This window comes from Ascaphus truei, chromosome 3 (assembly GCF_040206685.1).
Source record: "Ascaphus truei isolate aAscTru1 chromosome 3, aAscTru1.hap1, whole genome shotgun sequence".
Lineage (NCBI taxonomy): Eukaryota > Metazoa > Chordata > Amphibia > Anura > Ascaphidae > Ascaphus > Ascaphus truei.
Window position 1 is genome coordinate 143,274,022 of NC_134485.1, and position 24,839 is coordinate 143,298,860.

The 24,839-nt window shown below is 45.1% G+C and overlaps 1 protein-coding gene across 2 annotated transcripts in view; it reads left to right on the plus strand.

The window, feature by feature from the left end:
- LOC142490976 (multidrug and toxin extrusion protein 1-like) overlaps window positions 1–24,839 on the plus strand; it is a 164,475-nt gene that overhangs the window by 118,361 nt on the left and 21,275 nt on the right. For both annotated transcript variants that reach the window (XM_075593336.1, XM_075593338.1), the window contains 3 exons: window positions 5,935–6,067; window positions 9,583–9,677; window positions 22,554–22,632. In XM_075593336.1, coding sequence (XP_075449451.1) covers window positions 5,935–6,067; window positions 9,583–9,677; window positions 22,554–22,632 — 307 coding nt within the window. The remainder of the gene's footprint in view (window positions 1–5,934; window positions 6,068–9,582; window positions 9,678–22,553; window positions 22,633–24,839) is intronic.

The following is a 24,839-nucleotide window of genomic DNA, read 5'->3' on the forward strand; positions in this document are numbered from 1 at the left end:
TACAGTATAGTAATGGGCACAATTACTATTATCCACAAATGGATAATAGTGAATGTGCCCATTTAAAATAGATAAAGAACAATAAATACATTAAATACATATAGCACTCACCCTTGTCCGTCTGCCACGATGAAGGCCATCCTCATCTTCATTCTGCTAATGCCCCATCCGCTTCTGCAAAACAGAAACAAGAATTAAAACATCCCATGTAATGTCCCCTAACCCCTTAATCACCATAGCGGTTATTAACCGCTACAGTCATTAAGGGGTTAACCCACCCTCACCCACCACTCGGGACGCCTACATAGCCTCGCCCACAAACCCCCCACCCGGTGAGGCCTAACCACCCTCACCCACTACCCACAAGGGAGGCCTACCCACATACCCTTGGGGCCAATACACCTTCCCCTCACCCCAACACATACAGTACAATAATGTGCCAAATAACTATTATCCAGATAGGGATAATAGATTATTTGGCCATTATTAAACACATTAACTAGCATAGTAAAATAAAGAAACTTCTACTGACCTCATCAATAAGAAGGCCCCGTCGCCAGCATAATCCGTGTCGTCCGTTGCCAAAATAATACATAGCCAATACATTGCAATGACATTCACATATCAATGAACCCCTTAATCACCTTATCGGATAAAAACCGCAAAGGTAATTAAGGGGTTAAGCCATCCTGGCCCGATACCCGCCCTTCACACATTCCTTTGTACAGTGGCTTCATCATGGAAAAAAAAAATACAAAAAAAACACACACACACACATACATATACATATGTTTTATATATATATATATATATATATATATATGTATATATATATATATATATATATATACACACACATGATGAACCAATATACAAATAAATGTCTCAAGGTTAACAAAAACATGCTGAAATAAAAATACGACTTCTCAATAACATCCACACTCAAATACAATCCTATTTCCTAAACAAATCAAATGTAATTTTCCAATCTAAAGCATCAAATGCCAATCAAAAGCCTCAATTTCCACTCAAAACATTGCATTTACATACATGATGCATAAAATCAAAGCAACATGTAGACGCTGCAAATCAATTTTAACAATTCAATATTCCAAAGAAAATAGCATTACATCAAAAGAAGTATACTATGTAATCCAATAAAGTCACCATCAATCAATTTGCATACATTAATTACATCCCAAAATAATTAAAATAGCATCCATACCAATTACACAATTAACTAGAGCAACCGTTAAAGAGAACAAGTTACCATCATACAAAATAGAAGGACACCAAAAAATAAAATATACAAAAGCAAGCCTCACCACGACCTAAAGTGCAGCATACAAGCCCAAAAATTACATCTATCTAATTAAAAAATACATTCAACACACATCTATGCTTAGCAGCATAGCCAAAATCATTTAAAATAGTGCAAAGCAAGCTTTTCAAACACAATCATTTCTTTCCCTGTATGTATATATCTCTCTAGGCATACATACATAAATACATACAGTGGCAAGAAATGATGTACCAAAAAAAAACCAACACATGTAAAAAGCAAAAAAAACCAAGTTACATAAAATACCTTTCTTTTGTTCACTTACCATTACTTCACCCACTCACCGACTCCCGTTGAACAGCTTACTCGCTAACCAATCCACGAACAGGAACCCATAAAATAATAAACCAGAAAATAATAAGCATTAAAATAATAAAACAAAACAATCCACGGGTCTTCTAGTAGTAATCCATCTTCATCTATATTCTTCTTTCTTTCAGCTGCGGCTCTGTTCTGGGTCTTCTAACCGTCTGCTGCCACGCCGTTGTCTTCTTCTTCTTTAGGAGGTCCTTCCTCCTCGGCGTCTGGCTTCAAAATGAGATGACATAGGCTTTTAAAGGCCTATGACGTCACATTTTCGACATGGTTCCCAGGACCCTGATTGGGCCGTGAAAACCATGTGCTTTGGACGATAAAAAAAAAATGATGACGTCACTTAAAGGCAATGAAAACACAGCCAATCAGAATGGCTTTGCTTCAATTGCCTTTAAGATGACGTCATTAAAAGAAACATGGCCGGCCTCACATGGTACGGTAGCCAATCAGAGCGTGGGAAGTCTATCCCTACTCTGATTGGCTCTAGTACCATGTGACAGGCTTTCAATGACGTCATATCCGTTCTCCCCCAAGCCTCTGTCACATGGTGTACTAGAGCCAATCAGAGTTGGGATGGAGTTCCCACCCTCTGATTGGCTACTGTATCATGTGAGGCCGGCCATGTTTCTTTTAATGACGTCATCTTAAAGGCAATTGAAGCAAAGCCATTCTGATTGCCTTTAAGTGACATCATCATTTTTTTTTTTATTGGCCAAAGCACATGGTTTTCACGGCCCAATCAGGGCCCTGGGAACCATGACGAAAATGTGACGTCATAGGCCTTTAAAAGACTATGTCGTCTCATTTTGAAGCCAGACGCCGAGGAGGAAGGACCTCCTAAAGAAGTAGGAGACAAGGGCGTGGCAGCAGACGGTAAGAAGACCCCGGAACAGAGCCGCAGCTGAAAGAAAGAAGAATGCAGATGAAGATGGATTACAAATAGAAGACCCGTGGATTGTTTTTTTTAAATTATTTTAATGTTTATTATTTTCTGGTTTATTATTTTATGGGTTCCTGTTCGTATATTGGTTTACGAGTAAGCTGTTCAACGGGAGTCGGTGAGTGGGTGAAGTAATGGTAAGTGAACAAAAGAAAGGTATTTTATGTAACTTGTTTTTTTTTGTTTTTTATATGTGTTGGTTATTTTTTGGTACATCATTTCTTGCCACTGTATGTATTTATGTACGTATGTTTAGAGATATATATACATACAGGGTAAGAAATGATTGTGTTTGAAAAGCTTGCTTTGCACTATTTTAAATGATTTTGGCTATGCTGCTATGCATATATGTGTGTTGAATGTATTTTATAATTAGATAGATGTAATTTTTGGGCTTGTATGTTGTACTTTAGGTCATGGTGAGGCTTGCTTTTGTATATTTTATTTTTTGGTGTCCTTCTATTTTGTATGATGGTAACTTGTTCTCTTTAACGGTTGCTATAGTTAATTGTGTAATTTGTATGGATGCTATTTTAATTGTTTTGGGATGTAATTAATGTATGCAAATTGATTGATGGTGACTTTATTGGATTACATAGTAGACTTTTTTTGATGTAATGCTATTTTCTTTGGAATATTGTATTGTTAACATTGATTTGCAGCGTCTACATGTTGCTTTGATTTTATGCATCATGTATACAATGTAAAGGCAATGTTTTGAGTGGCATTTGAGGCTTTTGATTGGCATTTGATGCTTTAGATTGGATGATTACATTTGATTTGTGTAGGAAATAGCAGTGTATTTCATTGTGGATGTTATGGAGAAGTGGTATTTTTATTTCAGCATGTTTTTGTTAACCCTGAGACATTTATATGTATATTGGTTCATCATGTGTATATATAGAAGAAGAAGAAGACAGTTTCTCGTCGAAACGCGTTGGAGTGGGAGTCTTGCTGAGGGGGGCCCCTACCTCTTTTCACCTGACATGGAGTTTAGACCTACCTTTTTGCCTGTGACATCCCTACACTGAATGGTGACGTATATCTCACTTTGCTACCAATACAAACTTTGTGTCCACACTATGCAACCATTGTACATGTTTATATGGTGATTTTCAATGTGGATACATTTTTTCAGTGTAGGCTGATTATTATACAGGTGTGCTCACACGGAGCCCCCTGTGTCCTGTGCATGTCATGTTTTGTATCTATGTTTAGACCCTTGCCTCCAGGTCCACATTGTCTGGTAGTGTTGAGCCCCCCTCTTCTTTTAAACTTTATCCCCTGTTTTATTCACCTCAATAAATTCCATTTTGTCACACTTCAATTTATGTCCATGTGCTTTTTACAAGGTTGCTTTTTCTCTCTGTTGTCTTCATATATATATATATATATATATATATATATATATATATATATATATATATATATATATATATATATATATATATATATATATGTTTATTTATTTATTTATATATATATATATATATATATATATATATATATATATATATGTTTATTTATTTATTTTTATTTGAATTTTTTTTTTCATGATGAAGCCACTGTACAAAGGAATGTGTGAAGGGTGGGTATCTGGCCAGGATGGCTTAACCCCTTAATTACCTTTGCGGTTAGTATCCGATAAGGTGATTAAGGGGTTCATTGATATGTGAATGTCATTGCAATGTTTTGGCTATGTATTATTTTGGCAACGGACGACAAGGATTATGCTGGCGACGGGGCCTTCTTATTGATGAGGTCAGTAGAAGTTTCTTTATTTTACTATGCTAGTTAATGTGTTTAATAATGGCCAAATAATCTATTATCCATATCTGGATAATAGTTATTTGGCACATTATTGTACTGTATGTGTTGGGGTGGGGGGATGGGGTATTGGCTTCAAAGGTATGTGGGTAGGCCACCCTTGTGGGTAGTGGGTGAGGGTGGTTAGGCCTCATGGGGTGGGGGGTTAGTGGGGGAGGGTATGTAGTACTCCCGAGTGGTGGGTGAGGGTGGGTTAACCACTTAATGACTGTAGCGGTTAATAACCGCTATGGTGATTAAGGGGTTAGGGGACATTACATTGGATGTTTTTATTCTTGTTTCTGTTTTGCAGAAGCGGATGGGGCATGGGCAGGATGAAGATGAGGATGGCCTTCATCTTGGAAGCCAGACAAGAGTGAGTGCTATATGTATTTAATGTATTTATTGTTCTTTATGTATTTAAAATGGACAAATGCACTATTATCCATTTGTGGGTAATAGTCATTTTGCCCATTACTGTATTATGCCTTAACCCCTTCATTGCCTTAGCGGCTATCCACTATGGTAATGAAGCAGCATTAATGTATTTTAGTATTTTAATAATATTGTGCGGGAGCAGGGGGTCCCCTGAGCTGAACCACATTGATTTCTGGCTCAGAGACCCCCTGCTTCCCGAGTTACAGGCCCCGCTTTGGGGCATCAGTTACAGTGTCGACGCCATCTTTATAGCGGGCACGTAGCGTATGGGACGCTATAAAGATGGCGGCGACACTGCCCACCCGATGACACATACCGGGGCCTGTAACTCAGGAAGCAGGGGGTCCCTGGTCCACAAAGCAATGCGGTTCAGCTCAGGGGACCCCCTGCTCACTGTACACTTTTATTACAAATATATTCATGCTGCTTCGTTACCATAGCACATAGCCGCAAAGGTAAGGAATGAGTGTTTATTGATATGGGTGTTTTATTCATACTGTAGATGTGCAGGGGGTCTCCGGAACTGAACCGCTTTGGTTTTAGGTCCGGGGACCCCCTGCTTCCCGAGATACAGACCTCTTTAGGGGGTGCCGGTATACCTCTGCTTTGTTTAAATTCCGCGGTCACGTGATCGGGACATTAAAATGTAGAGGGATACCGGCACCTCATAAAGGGGCCTGTATCTCAGGAAGCAGGGGGTCCCCGGACCTGAAACCAATGCGGTTCAGCTCCGGAGACCACCTGCACATCTACAGTATGAATAAAAATGGTTTATAAAATAATTTTTAATGTGCCGATGTTTGCGCAGAGAGAGCGGTGGATCTCTCTCTGCTGCAAACACATCTCGGCAGGGGACGGCTTCTCGGTAGCTTTTCGCCAGGCAGCCGTCTCACACCGGTTACTCGCCATTTTATCAAATGGTGGTGGTGCATTCATTCGCCAGGGATTCGGCCCTTACAGCATAAAGCGAGTTTAACACGTCAAAAACATGGCGAATTAAAAAACTGGCTAATGCCTTTTTTCGCTGCTTAGTGCATAGACCCCCTAATGTCCAATTGACTTGAATGACAATGTTCTATTCTTTCACCAACAGTGTATTTATGGTGGACTTCTCAGAGGCATTGGCAAACCAGAAATTGGAGCTATAGCATTCAGCATTGGGTATTGTCTGATATTTTTCCCAGTTGGTGTTCCTCTCATGATTGTAGTGAAACTTGGAATGAAAGGTATATATCCCTGTCAAAATGAACATTTCATATGATCCTGTGTGGGCTAAGTATCAAGATGTACAAGTGGGTGCTTCTATTTCAATGATGAATACTGAGATACAGAGAATGAGTTGAGTAAGGCTGCGGTCCCAGTCATGTCTGTGACACGCACGCCCGGAGGTGGGGGCGGTGCGTGCACAGCGGTAACCGCGATCTGCGGTCTCCAGGAGAAGAGGGAGCTTGCAATGGGAGGGGGCGTGGTCGGGGATTTGCAGGGGCGTGGTGATCACGGCACGCGTCAGGTTCACCCTCATTGGGTGAACCGCCGGTGGGGGCGTGGCCACGCCTCCGTCGCAAGGTTTAAACTCAAATTCATTGAGTTGAAAAAAACCTTGCAGTACGGTGCGGCTGCACCTTCAGCGTGAAGGTGACTACTGGGCCCAGCTCCATTGAGGGGCGGTGCTTACACGCACAGCGCACACCGAGCCGTGCGCTGTGGCAATTACTGGGACCGCAGCCTAAGATGCTAAGAAGAAGAAAGCGGGGACATGAAACAGATGCCCTTATTCAATATGTTGTGAAGTCATTTTGCCCAGGACGGAGAAAATTGAAGTCCCATTGTTTTGAATTAGGGCCAAGGTCTTCTCTAGCTCAGAAAAAGGTTTGACAGCATAATAAATAACATCCTGAGAGAGTAGTAATGGAGAATTAGCAATAGGTTGGAGAATAATGTAGCAAAAAATAAATGTGCGATGTGCGATGAAGCCCACATGGAAAACAGTTTGGTAGAGTGGCACACGTTAAAATGTTTTCATGTGAACACCCTGCGTTAGGATTTTTTTTTTTTTTTTTTTATAAAAAGGAAAATAAAATCAAAAACTGCTAGGGGAAAAAAATGAAGGGCGACAATCTAATTTATTTTTGGTGGGACTGTGTCTTTAAAGATAATTTAAAAAAAAAGAAAAGACAGAAAAGTGATATAGGTGCAAAGGATAAAAGAGTGTGGTGGGTAGACTGAAATATGCTTAATTGCAATACAAATAAAGTATACAGTGATGTAATACCTCCTGTATCATTTATAATTAAATTGTTTCATAATATACAATAAATGCATAATCTTTTAGGCTATAAAGAAGCTTGGAAGCTTATGAACAAACATCATAAAACATACAACACATACAGTAGCGACATCTTTTATTGCACTAAATGCCGACGGCATGCCGGGATCTACCCCAGCTGCCGCCAGTAATAACCGCGCGCCGCCGCGTTTCACCCACGCACCCCCCCTCCACTTCGCGCGCAATTTACCCCCCCTTCCGGACCCCGAACCCGGCTCCTGCTCTGCCCCTCTGCTTCCCCGCACCCCCGCTTACCTTAATTTGATCTCCAGGGGTGTCGGGGAAGCCTGGGGAAGACGGGGAAGACGGGGAAGACGGGCGCGCATGTGACTGTGACGTCACAGTGCGCCGCCACGCGCCGCGGCTACCCGCTTCCCAGAAGCATGCAGCCGGCGGCTTTTACTCGAATAAAAGCTGCCGCTGCTGTACTAAGGGTAAAAGGGGATGATAGACAGCACTCTGATAGTGTTAAATTAATGCAATTGCAGGGTGCACGGAACCAAAGGGGACCCTTATTCCCCTGTATAGTACTAACAAATCTACGTAAGTACCAGCACTCACTGTCTAATAGCTAAATGATGAAAACAGTTGTAATGCAGAATAAACATTTAATAATAAAACGAACCAGAAATAAATCAAATGTGTTTGCAGAAACCAGTATCACAAATGGGCATGTCACAAAGTGAGGGGTGGGGGGGGGGGGGGGTGGAAGGAAAAGGGGATAAAACATGAAACACAAGGAATATACACAAATACCGGAGAACAGCAAGTATGCTAGGGGGGCTCATCTGGCCCATTCCCCCTGCTCCAAAAGGTCCCTAAGCCTCCCTTCCCCTATAACTGGTCAAATCAGACACCCCTGAAGATAGATAGCAAACATACAGTGTAGGCTAAATACAGCTAAACAGCTAATAGCAGGGCAGCAAGAATCCACTAAAATCAATGCCAGTAGTACAAGAAACTGTGGGCAATGGTACAGTAAAGTCTGAACACAGCTTGCAAGAAAGCAGCTTGCAAAGAAGCACCAGGAGTCCACAACAGTCAATGAAAGGTTAATGGCAATAGCAAATGAAGACAGTAATCAAACCCTGTATGAAGACAGTAGTCAACCCCTGTGGCTCTGCTCTTTGTGCTCGGCACAAGGAGCAGAGCCATAGGGTTTGACTACTGTCTTCATACAGGGTTTGATTACTGTCTTCATTTGCTATTGCCATTAACCTTTCATTGACTGTTGTGGACTCCTGGTGCTTCTTTGCAAGCTGCTTTCTTGCAAGCTGTGTTCAGACTTTACTGTACCATTGCCCACAGTTTCTTCTACTACTGGCATTGACTTTAGTGGATTCTTGCTGCCCTGCTATTAGGTGTTTAGCTGTATTTAGCCTACACTGTATGTTTGCTATCTATCTTCAGGGGTGTCTGATTTGACCAGTTATAGGGGAAGGGAGGCTTAGGGAAGTACCTCTGGGACCTTTTGGACCAGGGGTAATGGGCCAGATGAGCCCCCCTAGCATACTTGCCGTTCTCCGTTTTTAGTGTATATTCCTTGTGTTTCATGTTTTTTCCCCTTTTCCTTCCATTCAAACCCCCCCCACCCCTCACTTTGTGACATGCCCATTTGTGATACTGGTTTCTGCAAACACATTTGATTTATTTCTGGTTCGTTTTATTATTAAATGTTTATTCTGCATTACAACTGTTTTCATCATTTAGCTATTAGACAGTGAGTGCTGGTACTTACGTAGATTTGTTAATACAACACATGCTGCTGTAAGAGTTCATATCTAGGAAATAATGCAGCAGAAATCGTAATAGTGAGGACTGAGTTTATATAAAGTTCTGTGGAAAATCACAATAGTGGCGTTACAGTACTTAATCTATCCTGGAAATTAGGTTTAATATAGATAATTTTGGGGGTATGCAACTAGATTATAAAAGTGTAAACAATGGCAGAACATTTTTTACAATCTGAAGGACTGCCTTCAAGAATGAAATGCAAAAAGAGATAGACAAGATAACGGTGTTGAGAACTGTATAATGGAACATTTTTCAAACCCTTTTTGTCCTTTTGTCTTCTTTTCATTTTGAACACAAAGGTAATGGAGCTTTCCCGTCCTTTATCCTTAGTTAACTGCATGTATCTCAAAGTTGTTCCTGTGTGTCCTTAGTTCATACTGTCATTGTTTAAAGTACAGATGTAGATAGCATTATTGCAACCCGTTTTACACTGTAGCGGGATATACACAACACTCAGAAGGAAGAATCGCCCATTGTTTTTAATCAGTTACGCGCCGAGAAGGGGGTGCGGCAATCATGACATTTCACCAAAGGGACCACAGGTTTGAATAACGTTGCCAACATCTGTATAAATGTCAACAGTAAATAATTGCTAATGTCTTTTTTTTCTTCCTTCGGCAGGTTTTTGGATTGGGGTGACTGCTTGTTTTATTTGTATAAATATTTGCTATATTGTCTATTTCTGGAGACTAAACTGGCACGACGTTACAGAAAAGGTATCTGCAGAGCTATTTTTTTGGTACTCATATTCCTATGTGGAATTTTTTTGTTTTTTTTCATCGTTCACATTTACTTCCCATCAGTCTTTTATGAAAACCAGTAACGTTGATACGGATTGCTTAATCATAAATTTCCCTAAAGACCTACATACATATATGTAACCCTTATTCCCCCCCCCCCCCCAGACTCTACGGTGGTGTCTAGGGTGCGTGAGGGCAGATTACATGCGTCGCGGTGGTGCATACCTGTGTGGAACAGGAGGGCCTGAGCTTCCCGTGATGTTATTGGGGAGCCAGGGCCAGGCTTCTGGGGTGGTAACCTCCATGATCTCTTAGTGGTGCAGCGCCTCCATCTTCTATACTCCGAGGAATATGGGACAGGACCTGTATAGAAGAACCCCCTCGGTCCCAGGGTAATAGCTTCCAACTCACACACAGTCTTTGGTAAAAAGGATTGTCTCTTTATTGGCAGTTCAGCGACTCCCAAATGCAGTAGCTTCCAGCAGCCACAATAACAACAGCAAAGCCTTCTTAAATACTCCGCTTTCCTCCCTTACAGATCTTTCCTCCTCTCCTTCCCTTCAAGTCTCTCCTCCGACAGGATGGTCTGGGCTGGGGCTTCAATACCCCGCGGCCCACCTCCGAGGTTATCCTCGCGGTGGGGTTGGATTCTCCCCATCACCCCAGGCTGGGGGGTGAGGGGCATTGGTCCACCAGGTCTATAATGCTATCAGCTCTACTCAAAGTGGCTGAGTCTCTCCACTCCTCTCTCTGCTCCTGCACGGCGGCGCAGGTGAGACCGCCTGTCTCCTCCAACTCCTTGGACCGATCAGTAGGATGCACTACTCAGACAGACCTACAGCAGACTCCGTCACTTACAGGAGTTGGCTGCTAAATATAGAGCTAGCCCCACCTTTTGTGATGTCAGCAGAACCTCCCCTCTTGCTCACGCCTGCAGCAGAGTCCAGGCCTGCATCTACCACTCGGGGCAGGGCTATGAAGGGGGAAAACCCATGATGATTACTGATGCCTGATCTTAAGAGGACTTACCACAGTAGAAGGAAGATAGGTATAGCCTGTGCTGTTTACAGGGGGCTACACTGTCCCTATGGTGGAATCCAATGGTCCCCACTTGGACCTAGTTTTAGCAGACCCATCCTGCGGCGAACCACCTAGGAAACAGCACACATAAACAGTGTCATAATACATGGCATAACGAGGTAGTTCAGTACAATCACAACCGGGTACTCCCAACATGGAGAACCCTACAGATAATGCTTTGGATCAGGCTTTCTTTCCCGCCGTCCATTATGATCCGTGACAGTCAAAGCGAACGATTGGACCGGCCCATGCTCAGGCCTGTAAGTAACACCGTGCATGTAGATACATCTACCTATGCTCCATATGTGTACTAATTTGCTAATCTTATCCTCATTGTGATACCCTCCCTGACCGAACTTGGTCCGAAGGAATTCCTGGACTGCCTCCCTAAGCCAACTGTCTCGGTTCTCCTCAATTTCCCTCATGATGGGCTCAGGCACATAAGGATACTCATACCCGTGGGACTGCTGGTATCTAGCGACTATGGCCCTGTCAGCTCGACTTAGTTTGGTGAGCTTGCAGTGCCCTGCCCTGCTCGGCAGTACCCAAAACACAGGCTCTTCTGGAGCTACTTCATCGTACAAGATACTGGGGCCTCGGTGTACAATCAGTCTCTGTTCTATCTCCCAAAACCTATGATCTAACTCCTGCGGACTGAAAGAAGCAGCCGCCCACCAATGGTCTACTACATTATTCTTAATTAATAAGAACCATGTACGGTCCATCCCCTCGTGGTATCCGGTGAACAAAGGCACCCACCGTTTGTCGCGGTGCTCGTACTCTGCGGAATGACTAGTGCGGTCTACATCAGACTCTACCTGAGATGATACACCGGACGTACCCGCATCAGTAGATCACGAGCAATCTCTCCTCTCCTTGGCATTATAATACGTAGTAGGGTTCAGTTTGTGAACCACTTTGCTGGTAGGCCCAGCCTCGACTAGTGTATGGGACCCACGGGCCCTCCCTCTAGCTGCAGGAGAAAACGGCACAGGGTTAGGCATAGGTATAACACTCGAATACGGTATCTCCCCATCAGACCCCTCATCACTCAACTCCCAATCCCGCAATTCCTTGGAGTATTTGGGGTATTTACATAACTTATCCCTGGTAGGTCCCGGTGGCACCACTCGTGATGGGTCAGGGGCAGTGGCTGGGGCAATGGAGCTATGGGCTGGGGCTGGGGGAATGTCCATATCACTGTCCAGCAAGCGGGTGACACCACGCCCACTGAACATTTTCTTAGAGGCACTCTCCACCATACTTCTGGCTTCTTGGGAGGGGCCTCGACTCTGTAGGGTAGCCAGGGCAATGGCTAAGTCTATGCTTCGAGAGAAGAACACTCCTCCAGGCCATCTCTTTCCGGTGGAACCGGAAATGATGTCATCAGGATCGCCCGCAGAATCTCCACCCGCTCCACGGTCACGCACCGGAAGTGCGTCGAGGACCTGCAGGGGCGGTGGTGGAGCATCCGGTACACGGCCGAACAAGTAGGCCTCAAGCCTCTCTTTCTCGTCCGCCGTGGTTGCGATCTGCGCCTGGCGGGAGTAAGGGGGTGGTGGAGTCTTCTTACCGCTCCGCTGCTCTTTGATGATATCGGGCTCCTCTAGGATCGTCTCGGTCTCCGTCGCACTGGGAGTCACCACGGCGGTGGGACTCTTACGGGCCTCCGGCCGCACCAGCGCTCGCCGTCGGATGGTCTCCGGACTCGTCTGCTCCCTCTTGATGCCTTTGGGGTGGTTCGCCGGTAGGCGCATCGCCATCGATGTCACGCCAACCTCTTCCTCCGAGGAAATCAAGATCGGTTCCTCTGCTGGGGAGTCACCCGGTTCTTCGGCGATACAACCAGTGGGTATAGGTACAAAGTAGTCTCGCTCTGGTACCTCCACTGCGGTCGCGCTCTTCTCTGTCACCAGCTCGCTCAGTTCAATAGCGGGCTGAGCCTTGGTTCCTCCCGCTTGGGGGTAACGGGGAACCAGGGCAGTCTTGTCTTTGCCTTCCGCCACCTCCGCAAATGTTCCCGGAGAGGCACCCAGTGGGGTTCCGATCAAAGGCCACGGCTCGTTCGGCCAAAGGTAAAACGTGCCACATTGAAGGCATCGGGCCTTGGTGCTTGGTACCGCGCCCGGTATCCCGCAGTGGACGCACAAACACCGGAGGTATTCGTGCTCAGCTACCTCCACTACCAGTAGGCCTCCCGGTACTTGGTAAATGGAAGTATTCATCTCGGACATGGTTTGCTCACGGTTGGAACAGCTCAGTGTTGCAGCTCCTTGCTCCTCGAATGCCAGACAAAAGTGAAGCTCTTTGCTCAGGCTTCCGGTCCCTCCCTTCGCTGGGGAGGACTCTCCTGATTGGTTCTCTTTGCACCCCCTCCCTCTGGTGGAATCCAGAGGCGGGGTCTCTTCTTCTTCAGCGTGATGTGGCCTGGCTTTCTGACCAGTCACAGCACAGGTGGGTGGGCTTTCGGCTTTCGCGCCGCTCTGCTCCTTTTGCAAAGAATCTGGGTTTGGCGCCAGATTATTACACATTTCCAGCCACATTTTCCTTATAGTCTCTATGCACGATACACGTGCTTGCTCCAGGGTTGGCGGGAACCGCCATTTTAGATCACTGTTCTCGCTCCGCGGAGCACATGAAGGGACGGACGCCATCTTAAATGAGTCCTCCAAATGTCCATGTGCCCTATTCTCAATGTCTAACGGGTATCTCGTACCTAAACACTGACTGACTTCCAACTGTGTGCTCTGCATTCTGTTTCTCACTAAATTGAGGTGGCTTTTACCCGAGGCTCAGCGGAACTCCTCTTCTCCATGCACTGTACTCAGTGTCTACGTTGCAAGTGCTCTGTGGTTTGTGTGTGTGGGTGATAGCTAGTGTACCCCTCTTTCTTAGGTTCGGGCGTCTCCTACTTTTGGCCACTCATAGCGCAGGCCCTGGGCCATGGTCCCTGGACTGGTTAACAGGCTGACCCCCCCAGTTGCCTCACGCTACCTGCCTCAAGGGACTCGGTCAGCTATAACTATTCACCCTTCCTACGCCACCTCCTAAAAGCGCCCAAGGCATACTGTGCGAGAGTCTACGCTCCCCCGACTACCCTTGGTATATGCAATTGCGCCCTTCCTTCTCCAACACTTGCACGGAGAGTGCATCTCACTCATCCCGTTCCGCTTCGCTACAAGCCTGACCTGTTCTGGCATATCTCAGCAGCGCCTCCAAATGTAACCCTTATCCCCCCCCCCCCCAGACTCTACGGTGGTGTCTATGGTGCGTGAGGGCAGATTACATGTGTCGTGGTGGTGCATACCTGTGAGGAACAGGAGGGCCTGAGCTTCCCATGATGTTATTGGGGAGCTAGGGCCAGGCTTCTGGGGTGGTAGCCTCCATGATCTCTTAGTGGTGCAGCGCCTCCATCTTCTATACTCCCAGGAATATGGGACAGGACCTGTATAGAAGAACCCCCTCGGTCCCAGGGTAATAGCTTCCAACTCACACACAGTCTTTGGTAAAAAAGGATTGTCTCTTTATTGGCAGTTCAGAGACTCCCAAATGCAGTAGCTTCCAGCAGCCACAATAACAACAGCAAAGCCTTCTTAAATACTCTGCTCTCCTCCCTTACAGTTCTTTCCTCCTCTCCTTCCCTCCAAGTCTCTCCTCCGACAGGATGGTCTGGGCTGGGGCTTCAATACCCCGCGGCCCACCTCCGAGGTTATCCTCGTGGTGGGGATTGGATTCTCCCCATCACCCCAGGCTGGGGGGTGAGGGGCATTGGTCCACCAGGTCTATAATGCTATCAGCTCTACTCAAAGTGGCTGAGTCTCTCCACTCCTCTCTCTGCTCCTGCACGGCGGCGCAGGTGAGACCGCATGTCTCCTCCAACTCCTTGGACCGATCAGTAGGATGCACTACTCAGACAGACCTACAGCAGACTCCGTCACTTACAGGAGTTGGCTGCTAAATATAGAGCTAGCCCCACCTTTTGTGATGTCAGCAGAACCTCCCCTCTTGCTCACGCCTGCAGCAGAGTCCAGGCCTGCATCTACCACTCAGGGCAGGGCTATGAAGGTAATCTAAACGACAGTGATTACAAATTAAGTGTTTCCTCTGTTTCTGGAGTTTCAAATCCCTATGTGCCTAATATGTTGGAACAATTAAAATAGGGGCACTTTCCTTCATTAATTTTTATATGAATGTATAAAAATCGCGCTATATGACTTTTCATGGTTTTACTCGAACCGCGCTAACAGCAAATCTCAGCACTCTAGGAGCTTCCTAAAAAAGGTAGCAAAAAGTCGCTTTCAATGCTGCCAAGCTCTGGACTTTAAAACCATTTTTTCCTTTATGCGTTCACATGAAAACACTGCTACATTTATACACTTTAGGGATAAAATTACTCTCGCCACCTTATACCTGGTGGGAGATGTTCTGAACCCCACATACATTTTAGTACAATTACAGTGTTTCTGCCATCATTGGGTTGCAGAGCTGGAACTTCACAATTCACCAATAGGGCTCAGGAGCACCCTGCCGGGCATAATACCTTTATTATTGGCCTGGGTACCTCCTCACCATTACACATACTCTCTTGGCATTGTCACTTCTGGCTCAATCGTGCCTATGATGTAATTGCACTGGCCACTTTAAGACAAGGCAAGTGTACACTTTTCCAGTTCACTGAGTAGAACGTCCAAGTACCCCTGTACTGAGGTGGGAAGGTACAAAGCCAAGCACCCACAGCAGCGGAAGCATGTCTGGATGGTGGATTATCTGGCGTTACTGGTTTGGAGAGAGAGGGCTAAACGGAATACTTGCAGGTCTTGGGATTGGAGAGAGTAGAATCGTAGAAGTCCGTTAGCCATGGTCTGGGATATAGATGGTAGTATAGTCCAGGTCCGTTTAGCCATGAATAGGGGTTGGAGAAGTCGCCGTAGTCGAGGTCAATATCCAGAGAGGTTCATTTACAAGCCGTGTCGGTACACAAGAGGTTAATCTGAAAGACAAGACTGGAACAAGGCAAGGCACAACTGTAGGAAGCAGCGAGGCTACACCGAATTATGCTGAGCACTGACTGAGAGCAGTAACAGGGTAGATGTAGGCAGACAGACAGAGGGTGGAGCGAAGGCGCAGCACCAGCGGAAGCTGGGATAGGCTGCAGGAGCCAAGAGGCAGAAATTATGCTTGACAAGCAGCTGGGGGTCGTTGCACATCGTCACGTGGGTGCGCCACGCGAAAGCAGCGTGGCGTGTCCGGGCGGCGGAGCCAAGCTCCGTGGCAGGGGCTGAAGAGCTGCGGGTGCGCACGCGCTCTGTAATCAGAGCGGGGTTGCGCACATGAGCGGAGAGTGAAGCAGCAGCAGCACTAGGTAATGAGGGAACACGTCACAAAGGACTTGTTCCCTGATTCCTAGCAGTACCCCCCTCTTGAGGATTGGCCTCAGGACAATCTCCATAAGGTTTGTGCAGGAACCTGGCATGGAACCGCCGTAACAAACCGGGAGCGTGAATCTGACAAAGTGTTACCCAGGAGCGTTTCTGCGGGTCCAAAACCCTTCCAATGCATGAGGAATTGGACACCTCCCCTGGAGTATCTGGAGTCGATTATAGATCGGATCTCGAATTCTTCTTGACCGTGAACAATGACCCGAGGAGGTATAGGAGAAGTATCAGGAAACTTAGTGTTTAGGACAACCGGCTTCTAAAAGGACACATGAAAAAACGACAGGATTTGCATAGACCGAGGCAGCTGAAGGCGATACGCCACAGAGTTGACCCTTTCGAGGATGGTGAAGGGACCCAGGAATCTTGGAGCCACCTTCAGAGTGAATCAGAAAAAGGGGGGGAAGGGAAACACAAAGTGATTGTGCCCCTAAAAGAATTCACTAAACTGCACTCCACTGGGTGTAAAAAGTAACTTTTAATAGATTGACTTAAAACATATATTACCAAAGGTAGGTGTAACGTGAGTTAAAAATAAATTAAATCAAAAAATATATATCAAGCATCTATGTCATCTAGTATGTATGATAGTGGTATCCCAATTTACCAGCTAATGATGGTGGGATTGGAGGCATACGATGCAATAGGTCAGGGTATTAGCCCCTCTGGATCAGCTGTTAGACCAGATGGTAACTATATAAAAAGGTCAGCGAGACCAAATGGAAAGTAATAGGAAAATATCCAATCCTCCTAACATGAACATACAGTTGACTAGTTATGTGATTATTGGCTGTCACATGAAGTGCATATCCTGTGAGTACAGGGACTAGCACTCACAGCCACAGTGTAAGTAAGTAAGTGTAAGTAAGTTCACAGCATATACTCTGTGAGAGTACATACACACAGAGATAGGAGGAATGGCAACAGTACTCGCTGACTGCACAAACTAGACTAAATTAGCCAAGTTTTGTGATCTAAACATACTGAAACAGGAACCTAGAAAAACTGCATTAAAACAGCTCCAAGTAGGAGACTGACAACATTGCACGTCCCTGTACTGCATCCGTCGCTCTGAGCCTGTGGTTGTCTTGTCTCGTGGTTTACAGCACCTCCACCTGGGAAGGATACTAGCGCAGCAGGATAACCCCTCACAGGAACCCAATACAGACAGTAAATACACAGAGTGTATATAACAATTGTATTTACTAAACATCAACACACATATACACACAGACACACACACACACTTTATCATTACTATAAAGAACAGACTTCTGTATACCGCAAACCTACAGACAGAGGCAGCTATTTGAGGGACAACAGCTTCCACCCGACACACACTAAGCATGCAACCATCTACAGTCAAGCCACACAATACAACGGAATATGCTTCGACAAAGCAGACAGAGGCCAGAGGATTACAGATTTGAAATTGGATTTCATAAACCATGGATATAACCACACAATTGTAGACCAGCAAATCCACAAAGCCACCAGAATACCTTGAATACAGACAGAAAGAGACAAGCGACAGGGTACCTTTGGTGGTCACATATAACCCACACCTTGAAGCCCTACGCAAGATCGCCAGGGAACTACAACCCATTCGCCAGGAAGATACAAGACTGCAACTGGTCTTCCCTGAAACACCCTTATTATCATACAGACAACTCATAATCTCAAGAATATGATGGTGAGGAGTAACGTATTCAACAGTACAACTGAATGCGGGACAAAACCATGCCAGGACGCAAGATGCAAAACCTGCGCAATGCTCCACACAGCAGGCACAATACAAATACCACACAGGAATCTGGAGTACAAAATCAGAGGAAGGTTCACCTGTTCCTCCAGCAATTTCGTGTATATCATCATGTGCATGAAATGCCCAGGGGGCTGCTACTACATAGGGGAGACAGGACAGGGGCTAAACAAGAGATTGAATCTGCATCACCACAGCATCACATGCGGAACAAGAGACAGTCCTGTCGGCGAACATTTCTCTGACTCTGGCCACAAGATGAACGATCTGTAGGTGGCCATACTCAAAAGGTAATCTTAGAACACCGAAAGAGAGACGGTTGCATGAATACAAATTTATGCAACTGTTCGGGACACTTAGCGATGGCCTAAACCGAGACCAAAGTTTTATGAGTCACTACTGACATGAGAGAACTCTATTCCCATGAGTGCTTAAGGCCATGTCCATATGTACTGCCCCCCCCCCCCCACACACACACACACACACACGTCTCTTACACATACAAATACTCTATGTAATTCCATCTCTATATACCAATAGGCACTACACACTGTACAGTAGTATCTACACACACCTTTAGTAATGCTACAGCCTTTTACATTTCAATACCTACCCACACCATTTATATACACCCCCACTCAACACACACACACACCTTTTGTAAAGCGCTGTATATACTGTGGGCTCTTTACCAATTTATATTTACACACACACACACTCTCTTACATTACTTATGTAACATTTTTTCTGGACCTTCCTGACCCACCCAATCTCACATTGGCCCCTGTGGTCTAACCAGTCACTATTACATGGTCGTGTCTGGTGGTGCACCTGTTGGCAACAGGACTCCAGAGTCTCCCGCATGATGGTGTTATGGGGAATGTCAACCCAGACAGGCAGCTGAGGTAGTGTGCGTGAGTCCTACCTACATACAGTGCAGCGCCTCCACCTCATCAGTATCTCTGCGTCCGCAAGGAGATGGTTCTGATGAGGAACTCCTCTGTGGTGCCTTCCTCTGTGGAGTAACTTCACACTCACACATGGGGGTTCTTGTGAACAAGGGCATCTTTATTGATGGTATAGGCAGACTGCCCCTCGCAGCAAACACTTAGCCGCTCATCTCGTACATCACTCTCCTTTCAGAAGATCTGCCCTCCCAATGGAGTTGGATCACCTCTCCCCTCAGGGAGATCACCACCTGTGCTAGGTCCCTGGACACAGTGTAGGCCCTGCCAGCCTTACTGCTGCAGGTCTGACTACTTGCTGTAGAATCACTCTTTGAGCTCTCGGTTAACACACTTGACCTTCAACTGAGAGAGAACCACTAACTTTGAGCAGTGCTGTGTCTTATATACCAAGGGAATAGCTCCACCTCCTGTGTCACTAACAATGGACACACGGTCGGTTACCACTCCCCCCATGTACATATGACACCTCACCAAGGTGTGAGGGCAAACCTCCATGATTGATGCTGGCAATCCTGTATACTTACCAGGTTTAATGCCAGCATGAGAGAGAACTGTATACCATTTTAAAACATGGCTTCACTAACATTCAGGGACTATTTAACATCTCAAGTCATACTGTAAATACGGTAAATTGCATACTACTGATGCAGCGACCGTTATTCGAACACATCACGGCACCGATTTTGAGTTCTCTGCTGTTCCCTACTCAGCGTGAACGCGGGCAATCGCCCCAGGCACCCGCTCTTATCGCGGATGTTTTGTTTGAATACCATGGATTTTGTTTCTTCGTTTGCAATAAAATGGATGAATTGTAATGTGTACAGTACTGTGTCAATTTCATGTTTTTAAAAGCCAGAAAACTAAAATTCGTTTTTCTGCACTCGCCGCGCTCGCATTTTAGTGTGGGAAGGCTGGAATTCATCCCGCGGTTTCAAATCGGGATTCCGATGTACATGACGCGTGAAGTGTTCGAATAACGCCCGCTGCATCAGTACACATGGGGGGTTGTGTTGGGTTGCAGTCACAAATAACATTCCTACAGTACAGTATATGTACCGTTTTTAATTTTAACCTTGCTTCATTCATTGTAACATCGCCGGAAGAAGATATCAGTGTATCTCGAAAGCTCGCACAAATAAAAGCATTTCGTTAGCCACAGAACGGTATCGTATATTCATTTTTGATTATTAAAGCTTGGCTAACACGATACAGATAAAGATAGATATATATCCACAGTAACACCACCCAGGTGGAACCCCCTCTCCAAAGTTCTGAGGTGCCTGGGAACTTAACCAACTAGTGTCCACAGACTAGGCCCACCCAAAGAGTGTGTGTGAGTAGCGCTACCCACTGTGTATGGCCGTTGGTGCACGTAGCAGAGTACCTTCCTGGTCTTAGGCTAGACCAGGCCATCTGGGCTGTGGGTCCGTTGAACCGCAACGTGGTCCCACGCCGCGGTCTGCTAGATCCACTTTGCCCGGTTCTCAGGCGTCCGCCTCTGGAGGGATCTCCCGCTGGAGTGTGTCCCTATAATAGTGTCTATTATAGTACCTGTGGTCTGGTTCCAGACCGCAGGCCGCAGTTCACCGTGTGGCGTCTGTCACCGGTGCAATACTCTGACACTGAGGTGAATATGGGACCTTCCCTATCTGGAGCCTTCCACGCAGCACAACAATCTGGAGTCAGGGCCTAGCTGGGACCTGGTGGGGAGAGCTGGCCTAGTCCAGCGGAGCACTGTTCCCTGGACACTACCTTACTCCTCGCCGTCCTGCCCCGACTGAAGCATGGTGCCAAGCGCGTCAAATGTATCTATCCCCTTCCAGCAGAACCCTATTGACAAGGTTAGAAGCGCAGTCAGTATAGGGTTGAGGTCAAACTATATAACTTTATTAAAACATCTAGTCCCAGGGCAGAACCTCTAGGACAACAACAGCATAAGAATTAATGCATATAATATTATTAAAAAAAGAAAAAACTATGTGGTTGAAGCTGTATGTGCAATTGCACTTGATGGGTCTCCAAGGGGTTAAAAACGGGAGTAGCCTGATGATAAATCTCAGTCCTGCAATCTGTGCACTGCCCGGGCAGATTTAGGAAAAAAGAGGGGGTACCCCAGGGCTGAGGCAATGCTCAAAATGCTCACCCTTAATCCACTTTGATATGTTGGTGTCCCGTAATCCTCCTTGCTCCTGAAATTCGCTCCGTAGCAAGCTGTTCAGATGCGCTGATTGCGCTTGGTAGCAGACAGCCCTCCGGGTGGCAATCAGCGCATCTGAACAGCTTGCTACGGAGCGAATTTCAGGAGCAAGGAGGATTACGGGACACCAACTTATCAAAGTGGATTAAGGGTGAGCATTTTGAGCATTGCCTCAGCCCTGGGGTACCCCCTCTTTTTTCCTAAATCTGCCCGGGCAGTGCACAGATTGCAGGACTGAGATTTATCATCAGGCTACTCCCATTTTTAACCCCTTGGAGACCCATCAAGTGCAATTGCACATACAGCTTCAACCACATAGTTTTTTCTTTTTTTAATAATATTATATGCATTAATTCTTATGCTGTTGTTGTCCTAGAGGTTCTGCCCTGGGACTAGATGTTTTAATAAAGTTATATAGTTTGACCTCAACCCTATACTGACTGCGCTTCTAACCTTTTCTTTGTTGCTATGTACCTAGCAGGGACAGGAGGTTCCCTGTTTTAAAGAAGCTGCTTCACCTATTGGGTTGTGTTTGTCTCACTCATATATACATTTCCTTTTGCAATACCCTATACGCACCGGACTGGTTCATGTCACATGTGGTTTTTTTTTGGTTTTTTTATATATATATATTTTTTTGTTTTTTATATATATTTCATCGTTAATCTTGCTCATTGCCCTTATCAAGAGTAACACCCCATCTGGCGCATTATCATTGTTCTTTTTTGTAAGAACCATATTGGCTGTGCTGCAGCATGTGATAAGCAGCTCCGGGGGCTGCTGGGGCTTGTAGTCCCTTGTGGAGCCGACACAACTAACAGGGTACCGTGCTTGCGCGAGGATTGTACTGCGCATGCGTGCGCATTCACAATGGAAGCCCCCGCATGCCAGGTATGCCACAGAGCGCTCCCACCACTGACCGCAGCTCTCCCCTGTTCCTGCACCCGCCACGGAGTTAAACGGTGGGTCGAGGCTACACAAGTAATAATTACTGGCACTCATAGAATACTATATCCGACCCAGGATTAACGCATTCCTTTACTGTGCAGCATAGCATTATACAGTACCTAAGGACAGAGTATAATGCTATATCACTAAAGATTCAGCTGGTTCAAATGCCCTGTATTCTTTTTGTCGGATTTTATCAGGTGGTATAAATATAATAATAATCATAATAATAATAATCTTTTAAAATGTAGATTTGTGCAGCAGTCTTTTACAAAACTAATTTAAGGTTTTGAAATTGGGTGTGCGATGCCAGGAAACATACATTAAGTAGTTTCAGGGAATTTTTGGGAACCACTGATATTAACATAATTATTGGCACCCACAGTTGTCTTTAACATATCTTTGCATTATGAAGTTTCATTGCAATCCATGTCTTAATAGTACATTGTTCTCCTTTTTTAGGCTCAGGAGCGGGTAGGGTTGAAGCCTATACCAGAGAAAAAACCTGCATTATTTCCTGGCGATAGTGCTGTTCCCTCTGGTATGTTTCACAGTCACAGTGCAATTTATGAAGACCTATTACTTAATTAATTTTTATGTTTAATTCTGGTTCCCTGCAATGGCTCTAAATCTCTCCGTCTCTCCGTCTCTCCGTCTCTCCGTCTCTCCGTCTCTCCGTCTCTCCGTCTCTCCGTCTCTCCGTCTCTCCGTCTCTCCGTCTCTCCGTCTCTCCGTCTCTCTGTCTCTCTCTGTAAGATAGCGTATATGCCACAAGACTTACGCTTTCCGTGACCCCGATTTGGAGCGACTATAGCTGTTAGGCTAGGAGGGCAATATATTTTCTGGAAGGATTAATGCTGTGGGGTTACCTGCTTCTGAGCTATGCAGACAGAAGCAGTTTCTCTGTGTCTCCCCACACAGCTCTTACAGCAACTCCAGGGTAATGCAGTTGATGTGGTCTACTTAAATTTTGCAAAAGCTTTTGATACGGTTCCACACAAGAGGTTGGTACACAAAATAAAGCAAATTGGACTCAGTAATAATGTATGCACCTGGATTGAAAACTGGTTGAAGGATAGATAACAGAGGGTTGTAATAAATGGAACTTTTTCAGGTTGGGCTAAAGTTGTGAATGGAGTACCTCAGAGATTAGTACTGGGACCATCAGAAGCAAAGTCTCCAACTTTGCTGATGTTACTAAATTGCGTAAGGTAGTAGAATCTGAGCAGGATGTAATTTCTCTCCAGAAGGACTTGGAAAGACTGGAAACGTAGACAGGTAAATGGCAGATGAGGTTTAATACAGATACATGTACTGCACCGACACACTTTATTCGAGCAAATACCCGGTATGTACCTGGCAGATACCTGGAATGCGCCACTCCTAACCTCTGACAAGCCCCGTTGCATTTGCCTTCCCAGCCTGGGTTCATGCCTGGCTGATGGGCGGCTGATCTGTTAAATGATAATGATTAGGATTTAATAGGCTGCAATGCTTCGCGTGTCTACCAGATGGCATAAATTCATGAATTGTAATGCAGTTTATATATATATACTGTGCAGTATTGCAGCCAGCGGGAATACAATGCTTCAATCCCTGCTTGGAAAATAACTCAATGTACTCGGGCAGAAAACAGTCACAAACCTCAATACACCCTGGTATACCCGAATTCGTGGGATTAGCCAAGCTCGAATAAAGTGTGTCGCCAGTGTAAGGTTATGCATTTCGGATGCAAGAATAAACATCGACTTACACATTAAATGGGGATAAATTGGGGGAATCCTTGATGGAGAAGGATTTAGGAGTGCTTGTAGACAGCAGGCTTAGCAATAGTGCCCAAAGTCATGCAGTAGCTGCAAAGGCAAACAAGATCTTATCTTGCATTAAACGGGCAATGGATGGAAGGGAAGTAAACATAATTATGCCCCTTTACAAAGCATTAGTAAGACCACACCTTGAATATGGAGTACAATGTTGGGCACAACTCCTTAGAAAAGACATTCTGGAACTAGAGAGAGTGCAGAGAAGAGCCACCAAATTAATAAAGGGGATGGACATTCTAACTTATGAAGAGAGGCTAGCTAAATTAGATTTATTTACATTAGAAAAGAGGCGTCTAAGAGGAGATATGATAACTATATACAAATATATTCGGGGACAGTACAAGGAACTTTCAAATGAACTATTCATCCCAAGGGCAGTACAAAGGATTCCAGGGCATCCCTTTAGGTTGGAGGAAAGATTTCACCAGCAACAAAGGAAAGGGTTCTTTACAGTAAGGGCAGTTAAAATGTGGAATTCATTACCCATAGAGACTGTGATGGCAAATACAATACATTTGTTCAAAAAAAGATTGGACATCTTTTTAGAAAGGAAAGGTATACAGGGATATACCAAATAAGTATACATGGGAAGAATGTTGATCCAGTGATTAATCTGATTGCCAATTCTTGGAGTCAGGAAGAAATTTATTTTTCCCCTGGTGAGATATCATTGGATGAAATAACACTGGGGTTTTTTGTTTGCCTTCCTCTGGATCAATAAGTAAGTATAGATATAGGAAAAAGTATCTGTTGTCTAAATTTAGCATAGGTTGAACTTGATGGACGTACGTCATTTTTCAACCTCATCTACTATGTAACTATTAGGTATACCTAACAATATTCAAATACACTGGTGACACACTTTATTCGAGCTCGGCTAGTCCCACGAATTCGGGTATACCCGGGTGTATTGAGGTTTGTGACT